This window comes from Notolepis coatsorum (assembly GCF_963971535.1).
Source record: "Notolepis coatsorum genome assembly, chromosome: 1".
Classification (NCBI taxonomy): domain Eukaryota; kingdom Metazoa; phylum Chordata; class Actinopteri; order Aulopiformes; family Paralepididae; genus Notolepis; species Notolepis coatsorum.
The window spans coordinates 76740710-76753209 of NC_140165.1; the positions used below are offsets into that span (position 1 = coordinate 76740710).

General features: G+C 48.9%; 1 protein-coding gene across 1 annotated transcript in view; it reads left to right on the forward strand.

Annotated features, from left to right (window-relative positions):
- Positions 1-12500, forward strand: part of dnah2 (dynein, axonemal, heavy chain 2) — a gene marked incomplete at both ends in the record, with an annotated part of 509699 nt that overhangs the window by 179738 nt on the left and 317461 nt on the right. The window contains 1 exon segment of the mRNA XM_084326360.1: positions 8898-9050. Within this exon segment, the coding sequence (XP_084182486.1) occupies positions 8898-9050 (153 nt within the window).

Sequence of the window (12500 nt, forward strand, 5' to 3'; positions counted from 1 at the left end):
GGTATTTTCTGGTACTTTGGGGTATACTTTGGGGTATTTTGGGGTATTTTCTGGTACTTTGGGGTATACTTTGGGGTATTTTGGGGTACTTTGGGGGTATTTTGGGGTATTTTCTGGTATTTTCTGGTACTTTGGGGTATACTTTGGGGTATTTAGGGGTATTTTGGGGTAGTTTCTGGTATTTTGGGGTATACTTTGGGGTATTTTGGGGGTAGTTTCTGGTATTTTCTGGTATTTTCTGGTATTTTGGGGTATTTTGGGGTACTTTGGGGGTATTTTGGGTATTTTCTGGTATTTTCTGGTACTTTGGGGTATACTTTGGGGTATTTTAGGGTATTTTGGGGTAGTTTCTGGTATTTTGGGGTATACTTTGGGGTATTTTGGGGTAGTTTCTGGTATTTTCTGGTATTTCTGGTATTTTTGGGGTATTTTGGGGTAGTTTCTGGTATTTTGGGGTATACTTTGGGGTATTTTGGGGTATTTCTGGTATTTTTCTGTTATTTTGGGGTATTTTGGGGTCGTTTCTGGTATTTTGGGGTATAATTTGGGGTAGTTTGGGGTAGTTTCTGGTAGTTTCTGGTATTTTCTGGTATTTTCTGGTATTTCGGGGTAGTTTATGGTATTTTGGGGTATACTTTGGGGTATTTTGGGGTAGTTTCTGGTATTTTCTGGTATTTTCTGGTATTTTGGGGTATTTTGGGGTAGTTTCTGGTATTTTGGGGTATACTTTGGGGTATTTTGGGGTAGTTTCTGGTATTTTGGGGTATACTTTGGGGTATTTTGGGGTATTTTGGGGTAGTTTCTGGTATTTTGGGGTATACTTTGGGGTATTTTGGGGTAGTTTCTGTAGTTTCTGGTATTTTCTGGTATTTTGGGGTAGTTTCTGGTATTTTGGGGTATACTTTGGGGTATTTTGGGGTATTTTGGGGTAGTTTCTGGTATTTTGGGGTATACTTTGGGTATTTTGGGTAGTTTCTGGTAGTTTCTGGTATTTTCTGGTATTTTGGGTATTTTGGGGTAGTTTCTGGTATTTTGGGGTATACTTTGGGGTATTTTGGGGTAGTTTCTGGTATTTTCTGGTATTTTCTGGTACTTTGGGGTGATTAGTAGGACCCCTTTACACCCCTGGTTACAGAGGCTCAGTACTAAACTGTATCCTTGGCCCTAATCATGGCCCTGCCCTGGTAATCATGGCCCTGCCCTGGTAATCATGGCCCTGCCCTGGTACTCATGGCCCTACCCTGGTAATCATGGCCCTGCCCTGGTACTCATGGCCCTGCCCTGGTACTCATGGCCCTACCCTGGTAATCATGGCCCTGCCCTGGTACTCATGGCCCTACCCTGGTAATCATGGCCCTGCCCTGGTAATCATGGCCCTGCCCTGGTAATCATGGCCCTGCCCTGGTACTTATGGCCCTGCACTGGTACTCATGGCCCTGCCCTGGTAATCATGGCCCTACCCTGGTAATCATGGCCCTGCCCTGGTAATCATGGCCCTGCCCTGGTAATCATGGCCCTGCCCTGGTACTCATGGCCCTACCCTGGTAATCATAGCCCTGCCCTGGTAATCATGGCCCTGCCCTGGTAATCATGGCCCTGCCTGGTACTTATGGCCCTGCACTGGTACTCATGGCCCTGCCCTGGTACTCAGCTTATAGTCCTTGCTAACGCAAATGTCACATGTCACACAAGCACCTAATAATATACAAAGCTATCGCAGACTTTTTGACAAAAATGAGGACACTACCCTGTTAGAATGTTACCTGTTCCCTCTCTCTCCGTCAAGCCGCGTGAAACAGAAGTACCGTGAACAATCAAATGTCACTAATCCAACTATAAGCCTTTATGCTTTTGACATTCTGACTTTGAAAACTTTTTCCGCTAGCTGAGTTATAACTTTGCATAAGGCAGAGAGAGTGGGCGTGAAAGGCAACAGAGTTTTGTTGAGTGTGTGTGCACTGCTTTGTCTCCATGTAGCGTTGTGTGTCTTTGATTTGCTCAATGCCGCTCTGAAACTCTGTCTACCTTGACACTACAACAAAGACATGTTACAACTCCGTCTCACTTGCTCTCTTCTCTCCATCTCTTTCTCTCTCTATCTCTCTCTCTCTCTCTCTCTCTCTCTCTCTCTCTCTCTCTCTCTCTCTCTCTCTCTTCTCCCCCCTCTCTCTCTGTCTCTCTCTCTCTCTCTCTCTCTCTCTCTCTCTCTCTCTCTTCTCTCTCTCTCTCTCTCTCTCTCTCTCTCTCTCTCTCTCTCTCTCTCTCTCTCTCTCTCTCTCTCTCTCTCTCTCTCTCTCTCTCTCTCTCTCTCTCTCTTCTCCTCTCTCTCTCCATCTCTATCTCTCTCTTCTCCTCTCTCTCTCTCCCCCTCTCTCCCAAGGGTGCTTAAACCTTGAGTCTTTGAGATTGGTTAGTAGGCAATGTCTACTGCCTCTCTAGCAAACAGAATTTGGGAACAAGGTACAGATGAATAATACAATAGAGGCGTGTTAATGTCAACTCCTCAGTAATGGAAGAACAAAACAAAAAAAGTGAAATATGGCAGCCAGGCTTATTTTATATTCATAAAATGCGTCGGCATGCGCCCCAACGACCCTGTGCACTCTACTGTGTCCTGAACCCAACGACCCTGTGCACTCTACTGTGTCCTGAACCCAACGACCCTGTGCACTCTACTGTGTCCTGAACCCAACGACCCTGTGCACTCTACTGTGTCCTGAACCCAACGACCCTGTGCACTCTACTGTGTCCTGAACCCAACGACCCTGTGCACTCTACTGTGTCCTGAACCCAACGACCCTGTGTCCTGAACCATCTTCAATACAGAGCACTTAAATTGGGGATCTGCTTGAGCCAGATTCAAATGGACCTGTCTCAAACCCTGCCCTCTTTTCTCGATCCTCCAGTCACAACGTAAGGTTATCCTATAACCCTAGTTATATGAGTATAGCAAGCGCTCTGATCTATTGGAACTATCCCTTTATCCACTCTAATAATTAATAACTTTCTCCACATGCACACACCTATTTACCTCCGTCTGGCCACACCCACATCCGCTCCTATATAAGCGGGTCGTGGCCACAGAATCAGCTCCTTCCCAAGTCTTTCACCACTGAAGGCGAAGACCATGGGGTCCTCAGTGAGTCAGAGCAGAGCGCTCGCTATACTCATATAACTAGGGTTATAGGATAACCTTACGTTATAGATCGTATAGCTTTACGCTCTGCTCTATTGGAACACAGGAGCTGAGCAGAGCGAAAAGCTCGACAGATGTACCCGCTGAGGCCCCCTACAACCATCAGAACCGGGGAGGACCCGAGCCCCCCGGTCCTCCCTGGTGGAGGACGGGAGGGAATCGGATTCGACTGTGCGAAGAGGGTTTAGCACTTCAAACGCACAGGGTGAGCAGACCGTGGGACTTACCTTCTTTCAGAAGGACCCGCGACCACTCGGGGTCGCATCCCACATGCCACCAGGGAACGGACGGGAAGCAAAACACCCCCGTCACAGCTCCCAACATAGCGGGGTTGAAGGTCAATAACCCAACCCTGTGGCAAGGCTGCAGCAGCGGAGTGCGGAGGAGGTCCCAACCCTAGGACAACCTGAGGGCTAGGACCCCCTAAAAAAATGGGCCTGGTGAGGCCAACAAGGCCGCAGCATCGGGACCCCACCAGACGGTCACTGGTGACATCACCCCCCACATCGCCAGCGTATCGGACAGGGCCCAAATCAAGAGCAGGCCCTTCCCCCCTTGGCACACCGCTCTGAAGCACTCTACAAGAGGCTACCCCCCCCACAACACTGCAGGGCCAGTCGGCGTGCCGAGGAGACAACCCCCAAGGAGGTTGATCCCTCAATCCAGGCAACAGGCCCCAAGAACTCGACCTGTGCCTGGAGCACTGCGGACTAGACAGGCGCCTAAAGGGTCTACTGCGAGAACAGTATCCCAGTGGAAGGGGTGTTCGGTATGCTGTGCACCATGTCATAACCTCCACAAACCCGACCCCCCAATCCAGTGGGGTCGAGGTTCAAAGAAGAGGCTGACACAATTGGCAGACGTCATGAAAGATGCGGGGGCATACTCTGGGGCAGACGGGGTCAAGCCCGGCCTCAACCCGAGAGTCGACTCTGCTACCAACACACCGGAGAACCAACCACCCCCCTATGTTTAGTTTAACGGGAGGCGGTTGTTCCCTTAACCCACCAAGAAAACTCAGAAACATAACTGCGCGTATACACAGGCTATACAAGCAGTACAAGTGTTTCAGTTTTCAAAGGGTTAACCCAGGCCAACAGGTCGACGAGAACAAGTTCGGACCTGGGCCTGGCGGACCGGGACCTACACAGGGATGCCTATGGGGTTGACAGCAACCTCCTCAACAGCCCCCTCCCATCCCCGCCCAGCAGGGTGAGGGAGGGGTGAAACAAATGGAGAAGGACCAGGCCCCCTAACACAGCGCAAGGTACAACACAGTATGGACCAAGCATGTCACTGTTAAGGCCAACTCGTAGTGGCATACACATGACACACACATCCACAACATCAATCCCTGCGACGCCCGGGCCGACCGGGCATTTTCCCCCCGGAAAAGCACAAAGTCCTTCGGGGTACCAGAACAGCAGATCTCCGCCCCGGCGAACAACGGGTTAACTGACCTGGTCCGGCGCGACCAGAACCAGTCCTGTGTCCTAGTCACGCCGTCATCCCCAGTCCTAAGAGGGGGGTAGGTACGCGTGTCGATCCAAAACATCACAGAGGGCGCCACCAAGACGGTCAGTATGCGAATGCACTGCTCCTGGTGGCCCACCTCATGGGCGTGAGACCCCTCCGCCAATGTATTGATCTACTCCGTCATCTCCGCCCGGAGATATACGTGAGCCGTCAAGTCTAACCTAGTGCCCTGGCGCTCGGTAGAGATAAAATCTCCTTCCCAGCCGCCCGCATAAAAAACTCTGTTTCTATGAATTGGGCAACCAAGGCGCGCCAGCCCATACCGTGGTTCCACATTGAAAGCACCCAGGGCCAGCGCTATATGCACGTCGAGAACCCAAAATACATCAATGGTGAATTCTAATAAGAAACACCAGACAACGTTCCCTCCATGCTGTCTGGGACGAGCAGCAGGAAGCCGGTCAATAAGACACAGATACGGGTCTCATATGACGCATCTGAGGGTAAACCCTGTCAATTCTGCTCTTTACACAAGAGTGGAAGACAGAAGTTCCCCCAGAGAGACCTCTACGTGAGTAACAATTGAAAAAGATATATGTAATAATTGGGCCAAGTGACCAAAGGCCCAATACACATTTTAATAATAGAGAGCCGAGCAGAAAACAAACAGTTTTCAAATGCATCGAATCATCCAACTTTGACAATGACAGTGGTCCGCAGCACAGAGCCTGAAAAACTCACGGATGTATCATGGCCAATAGAAAACGTGCCTAGTGACGTATTCCATGGCGAGGGAAATCCCGTGACCCACCCATCTTAATATGGGTGAACATAGAACATGAACACACACAACCCCCTTCATACAATAAAAAAGGCAAAAGTTCACTCTTACTACTGCAAGAAGAACGCCGTCTTTTATGACGAGAGAAGACATAAGTCCTCGACCAAGTGCTAGCTACAGGCCTTGCTAAGCTCATACATAATAGCGACCAAAAAACTATTTTCAGAGAAAACTACCCCACTCCCTAAGCAAGAACACAACCCCAACAGTAGTTGAGGGTTTAGATCGTATCCCCAAATATATAGTGAATAAACACACGTTTTGTAACAAAAAAAAGTCCCTCACCAGGAGGGACCCTTTATTTAATAACAAAATCATATTTGGGGGCGGGGGGGGGGCGTTGCCTGCCGCATGCTGAATGCCGTTTGCCCCCACGGGCCTGGAGGGACGGTGCTGAGGAGCCTCCTGGTCACGTCGATCCCTACCGTTCCGTCCAGGCGCAGGGCGACTGGCTGCAGCAGCACTTCCTCCACTCCTGGCCTTTTTCGCGGAAGGCCCAGCAGCGGTGGTGGTGACGGTGGCAATGGCCGCAGGCCTCTGCCGGCGTTGCCTCCTCCTCACGTCACCGGTGGCATCGGGTCTGGGAAAATGGGGTTGGAGCACGGAGCGCTCCTCCTCCATCTCCCTGCAGGCTGCCGTCATCTGCTGCATGGCCGACCCGAAAAGTCCAGCATCGGAGAGGGGGGCCGTGAGCAGCGGAATCCTCCTCTGATCCGGCACCCGCGCCTGCTCCAGCCAAAGGTGGCGCTGGATGAGAGTGGCCAGGGTGTGTTCCTTCCCAGCGGCTATCGCCTGCAGCTGGGGCAGATGCAGGATGGCTCCAGCCGCCTGGGCGTGGAGGTACCGTTGATGGTCATCTAGTACCGCCCCGCCCCGCCATCAGCCCCGACATGTAGCGCGCCAGCTTCGCAATGTTGGAGGTTGCAGCCAGGCTCTGTGTCGAGGCGATGTACACCTGGTCACTCCATGACTCCATAACTGCCTAGCCGACTTCCCCTGGGGAACTGGCTTTCTTAATGGCTCCCACACCATCTCGGGGCAAAGGATGGATGCCATCGGGCTATCAAGTCGAGGCACCCTGTCCCTTAGCCCCTGGACCAAACCCACCACCCGCGTGACTGGCATGTAGGCGGGGGTAAGGCCAACGATGCGGGATATTACCTGTCCCCGCGCCACGTAAGCCTCCATTGCTGGGAAGAATGGGCAGACAATGCCCGTCTCTCTCACAGGACGACGTTGCCAGAGATGACTTATCATGTCATCGGGAACAGGTACCGGCAGTAGCTGCGGCAACGCCACGCCATTGGCGGCTGCGGCGGCCGCCATGAGCTCGGGGAACAAGGCAAGCAACTCCCCTTGCGTACCTCCCTCCCCGTCACTCGCATCCCTCACGTACGTGGCAGATAGCTGGGCATCTCGTCTCCGGGGTGGAGGTTTTAACCCAGTCCCAGAGTACGAGGGTCCCCAGGGAGACCTAGCACTCCCTGCCACTCCCTGAAGGGGAGAGTGACACGTCTCCGCTGGGCCTTCGAAGAAGAGAGCCCCCGCTCCCTCCATGTAATCCTCAGTCTCCATCGGATATGGAGAAGAGGCGAGAGAACTCTCGCTTGGCTCCAGCACAACACTACCACCAGGCCGTTCAACCCCGCTGCTCGCCGTCTTACGACGAGAGCGGGCCGAGGCGAAGAGTCTGCGATGCAAATCCCCAGCCACCAGAGGAACTGTCTGCCTATCGGCCGACTGCCCTCTGGCGCGGGAACCAGGGCCGGAACTCTGCCATCGGGTCGGGAGAAAGTTATTCATTATTAGAGTGGATAAAGGGATAGTTCCAATAGAGCAGAGCGTAAAGCTATACAATCTATAACTGTTGCCTCCGAGGGAGGGGAGGTACAGGTATGGGCAGTGTAATAGTAGAAAGACATAAATATATAATAAAGAAATAAAATATTCCATCAACATTATTTAATTTGCAACAGGCAACATTTAGGCTAATGTTAAAATTTAATTCATGAAGGAAAGTCCACTCAGCCATAGGTGGCTGATAACAGCCAAGAGTATAAAGGACCTAACCTAAACCGTAATAACCTAACCTAAACTGTAATAACCTAACCTAAACCGTAATAACCTAACCTAAACCGTAATAACCTAACCTAAACCGTAATAACCTAACCTAAACTGTAATAACCTAACCTAAACCGTAATAACCTAACCTAAACCGTAATAACCTAACCTAAACTGTAATAACCTAACCTAAACCGTAATAACCTAACTTAAACCGTAATAACCTAACCTAAACCGTAATAACCTAACCTAAACTGTAATAACCGAACCTAAACCGTAATAACCTAACCTAAACCTTAATAACCTAACCTAAACCTAAACCGTAATAACCTAACCTAAACCGTAATAACCTAACCTAAACTGTAATAACCTAACCTAAACCGTAATAACCTAACCTAAACCGTAATAACCTAACCTAAACTGTAATAACCGAACCTAAACCGTAATAACCTAACCTAAACCTTAATAACCTAACCTAAACTGTAATAACCTAACCTAAACCGTAATAACCTAACCTAAACCGTAATAACCTAACCTAAACCGTAATAACCTAACCTAAACTGTAATAACCTAACCTAAACCGTAAAAACCTAACCTAAACTGTAATAACCTAACCTAAACTGTAATAACCTAACCTGAACTGTAATAACCTAACCTGAACTGTAATAACCTAACCTGAACTGTAATAACCTAACCTGAACTGTAATAACCCAACTTAAACTGTAATAACCTAACCGAAACTGTAACCTAACCTAAACCGTAATAACCTAAACCGTAATAACCTAACCTAAACCGTAATAACCTAACCTAAACTGTAATAACCTAACTTAAACTGTAATAACCTAACCTAAACTGTAACCTAACCTAAACCGTAATAACCTAACCTAAACCGTAATAACCTAACCCTCCTGGCCCGCCCACAGGTCAACCTAACCTAACCTAACCTAACCTAACCCTCCTGGCCCGCCCACAGGTCAACATAACCTAACCTAACCTAACCTAACCTAACCTAACCTAACCTAACCTAACCTAACCTAACCTAAACTAACCCTCCTGGCCCACCCGCAGGTCAAACTAACCTAACCTAACCTAACCTAACCTAACCTAACCTAACCTAACCCTCCTGGCCCGCCCGCAGGTCAAACTAACCTAACCTAACCTAACCTAACCTAACCTAACCTAACCTAACCTAACCTAACCTAACCTAACCTAACCTAACCTAACTTTCCTGGCCCGGCTGCAGGTCAACCTAACCTAACCTAACCTAACCTAACCTAACCTAACCTAACCTAACCTAACCTAACCCTCCTGGCCCGCCCGCAGGTCAACCCGTTAGACAAGGAGCATCATGGCTGTATGGTGCAGCTCTGGTTCCTCTTCAGCCTCATCTGGTCCATCTGTGGCTCTGTGGACGAGGACGGACGCAAGAAGATGGACATCTTCCTCCGAGAGGCAGAGGACAGCTTCCCCCTCAAGGTCAGTCCAGTTCAGTCATATACACACAGAGGACAGCTTCCACAACAAGGTCTCATATACACACTGATAGAGACAGAGGACAGCTTCCCCCTCAAGGTATCATATACACACTGATAGAGACAGAGGACAGCTTCCCCCTCAAGGTCTCATATACACACTGATATATAGAGAGGACAGCTTCCACAACAAGGTCTCATATACACACTGATAGATAGAGAGGACAGCTTCCCCCTCAAGGTCAGTCCAGTTCAGTCATATACACACTGATAGAGGCAGAGGACAGCTTCCCCAACAAGGTCTCATATACACACTGATAGATAGAGAGGACAGCTTCCACAACAAGGTCTCATATACACACTGATAGAGACAGAGGACAGCTTCCCCCTCAAGGTCTCATATACACACTGATATATAGAGAGGACAGCTTCCACAACAAGGTCTCATATACACACTGATATATAGAGAGGACAGCTTCCACAACAAGGTCTCATATACACACTGATAGATAGAGAGGACAGCTTCCACAACAAGGTCTCATATACACACTGATAGATAGAGAGGACAGCTTCCACAACAAGGTCTCATATACACACTGATAGATAGAGAGGACAGCTTCCACAACAAGGTCTCATATATAGAGAGGACCTTTCCCAACAAGGTATATACAGTAGAATATAAACACACACACATGCACACACACAGGATGATGGTCAATAGGAAGTGAAATCGATCTGCAAAATGTATAGTCCTGTGTTATTCAGAGCTTATCAGAATGAATGCATGTTTATCTTTTAAATTAATTTATGAAAAGAATTAATTCTTTCAACCGACACCTTGCTCTAAGGTTTTAACACGAGCAATAGGCAGGACCAACCATTTCGATATCTGCCTCAACTGCAGTGAAAGACATACAACAAAACATTTTACGAAACTTCTACAAATGCTGCATGCTATCTTTTCACAGAAAACAACTAATTATTTCAGTACTTTTATTCATAGATTAATTGGGATTTTCAAAGAAACTAACATGCCAATCATTTGCACTTGCAACAGTTATCGTTGACAAATACATCAAAGTATGCCAAATAAAACATGTCAAAACCCCACCCAAAAAGGTATGTATCCAATAAAAACAGGTATGTCCTAATCATGGACTCTATGTGCACGGCTCTGTTTGTGGAAGCAGTGCATATTTACTGCACAAAGGTACCCGACATTACCGTTCACTCACTGGTTCCCTTATGTTCCACGGGCTTGTTTTTGCCCAATATATAATAGGTGGGGAATGGGGAATGAGTGTTCATGTTTCCCCAGGGGGGGGGGGGGGGGGGGGGGGGGTGGACATGTGGATCTGAGGAGACGTCTTCCTGAGGAGGACTTTTCTCATGTGGGTCACTTTGTGCTCACTGAGTCACTGCTCCTAGAAGTCCCTTGGGAGTACCAGAGAGGAGCACAGTCTGAGGCCATCTGATGATCTGAGAAGCCGCGGAGCTCTCGATATCGGTCTCGTATGAAACTCCTGGCGTTCTTAGACTTCTGACTACCTTCTGATTACCAGACGACTGCTCTGCCTCCTGGGCCACCGTCACCCCGTACTGTAGGCCCTGATACTGTACCTGATACTGTACCTGATACTGTTCCCACCAGCAGCCGTCAACGTCTGGGTTTGTTCCCCGACACTTAATCCCGGTGGCGCAGACAGAGAAGCGGACGGAACGCTTTCAGTTCATCTCCACAGACAAGGGAACGCTTTCAGTTCATCTCCACAGACAAGGGAACGCTTTCAGTTAATCTCCACAGACAAGGGGACGCTTTCAGTTCATCTCCACAGACAAGGGAACACTTTCAGTTCATCTCCACAGACAAGGGAACGCTTTCAGTTCATCTCCACAGACAAGGGAACACTTTCAGTTCATCTCCACAGACGAGGGAACGCTTTCAGTTCATCTCCACAGACAAGGGAACACTTTCAGTTCATCTCCACAGACAAGGGAACACTTTCAGTTCATCTCCACAGACAAGGGAACGCTTTCAGTTCATCTCCACAGACGAGGGAACGCTTTCAGTTCAGCCACAGACAAGGGAACACTTTCAGTTCATCTCCACAGACAAGGGAACGCTTTCAGTTCATCTCCACAGACAAGGGGACGCTTTCAGTTCAGCCACAGACAAGGGAACGCTTTCAGTTCAGCCACAGACAAGGGAACACTTTCAGTTAATCTCCACAGACAAGGGAACGCTTTCAGTTCATCTCCACAGACAAGGGAACGCTTTCAGTTCATCTCCACAGACGAGGGAACGCTTTCAGTTCATCTCCACAGACGAGGGAACGCTTTCAGTTCAGCCACAGACAAGGGAACACTTTCAGTTCATCTCCACAGACAAGGGAACACTTTCAGTTCATCTCCACAGACAAGGGAACGCTTTCAGTTCATCTCCACAGACAAGGGAACGCTTTCAGTTCATCTCCACAGACAAGGGAACGCTTTCAGTTCATCTCCACAGACAAGGGAACGCTTTCAGTTCATCTCCACAGACAAGGGAACACTTTCAGTTCATCTCCACAGACAAGGGGACGCTTTCAGTTCATCTCCACAGACAAGGGAACGCTTTCAGTTCATCTCCACAGACGAGGGAACGCTTTCAGTTCATCTCCACAGACGAGGGAACGCTTTCAGTTCAGCCACAGACAAGGGAACACTTTCAGTTCATCTCCACAGACAAGGGAACGCTTTCAGTTCATCTCCACAGACAAGGGAACGCTTTCAGTTCATCTCCACAGACGAGGGAACGCTTTCAGTTCATCTCCACAGACGAGGGAACGCTTTCAGTTCAGCCACAGACAAGGGAACACTTTCAGTTCATCTCCACAGACAAGGGAACACTTTCAGTTCATCTCCACAGACAAGGGAACGCTTTCAGTTCATCTCCACAGACAAGGGAACGCTTTCAGTTCATCTCCACAGACAAGGGAACGCTTTCAGTTCATCTCCACAGACAAGGGAACGCTTTCAGTTCATCTCCACAGACAAGGGAACACTTTCAGTTCATCTCCACAGACAAGGGGACGCTTTCAGTTCATCTCCACAGACAAGGGAACGCTTTCAGTTCATCTCCACAGACGAGGGAACGCTTTCAGTTCATCTCCACAGACGAGGGAACGCTTTCAGTTCATCTCCACAGACGAGGGAACGCTTTCAGTTCAGCCACAGACAAGGGAACACTTTCAGTTCATCTCCACAGACAAGGGAACACTTTCAGTTCATCTCCACAGACAAGGGAACGCTTTCAGTTCATCTCCACAGACAAGGGAACGCTTTCAGTTCATCTCCACAGACGAGGGAACGCTTTCAGTTCAGCCACAGACAAGGGAACACTTTCAGTTCATCTCCACAGACAAGGGAACACTTTCAGTTCATCTCCACAGACAAGGGAACGCTTTCAGTTCAT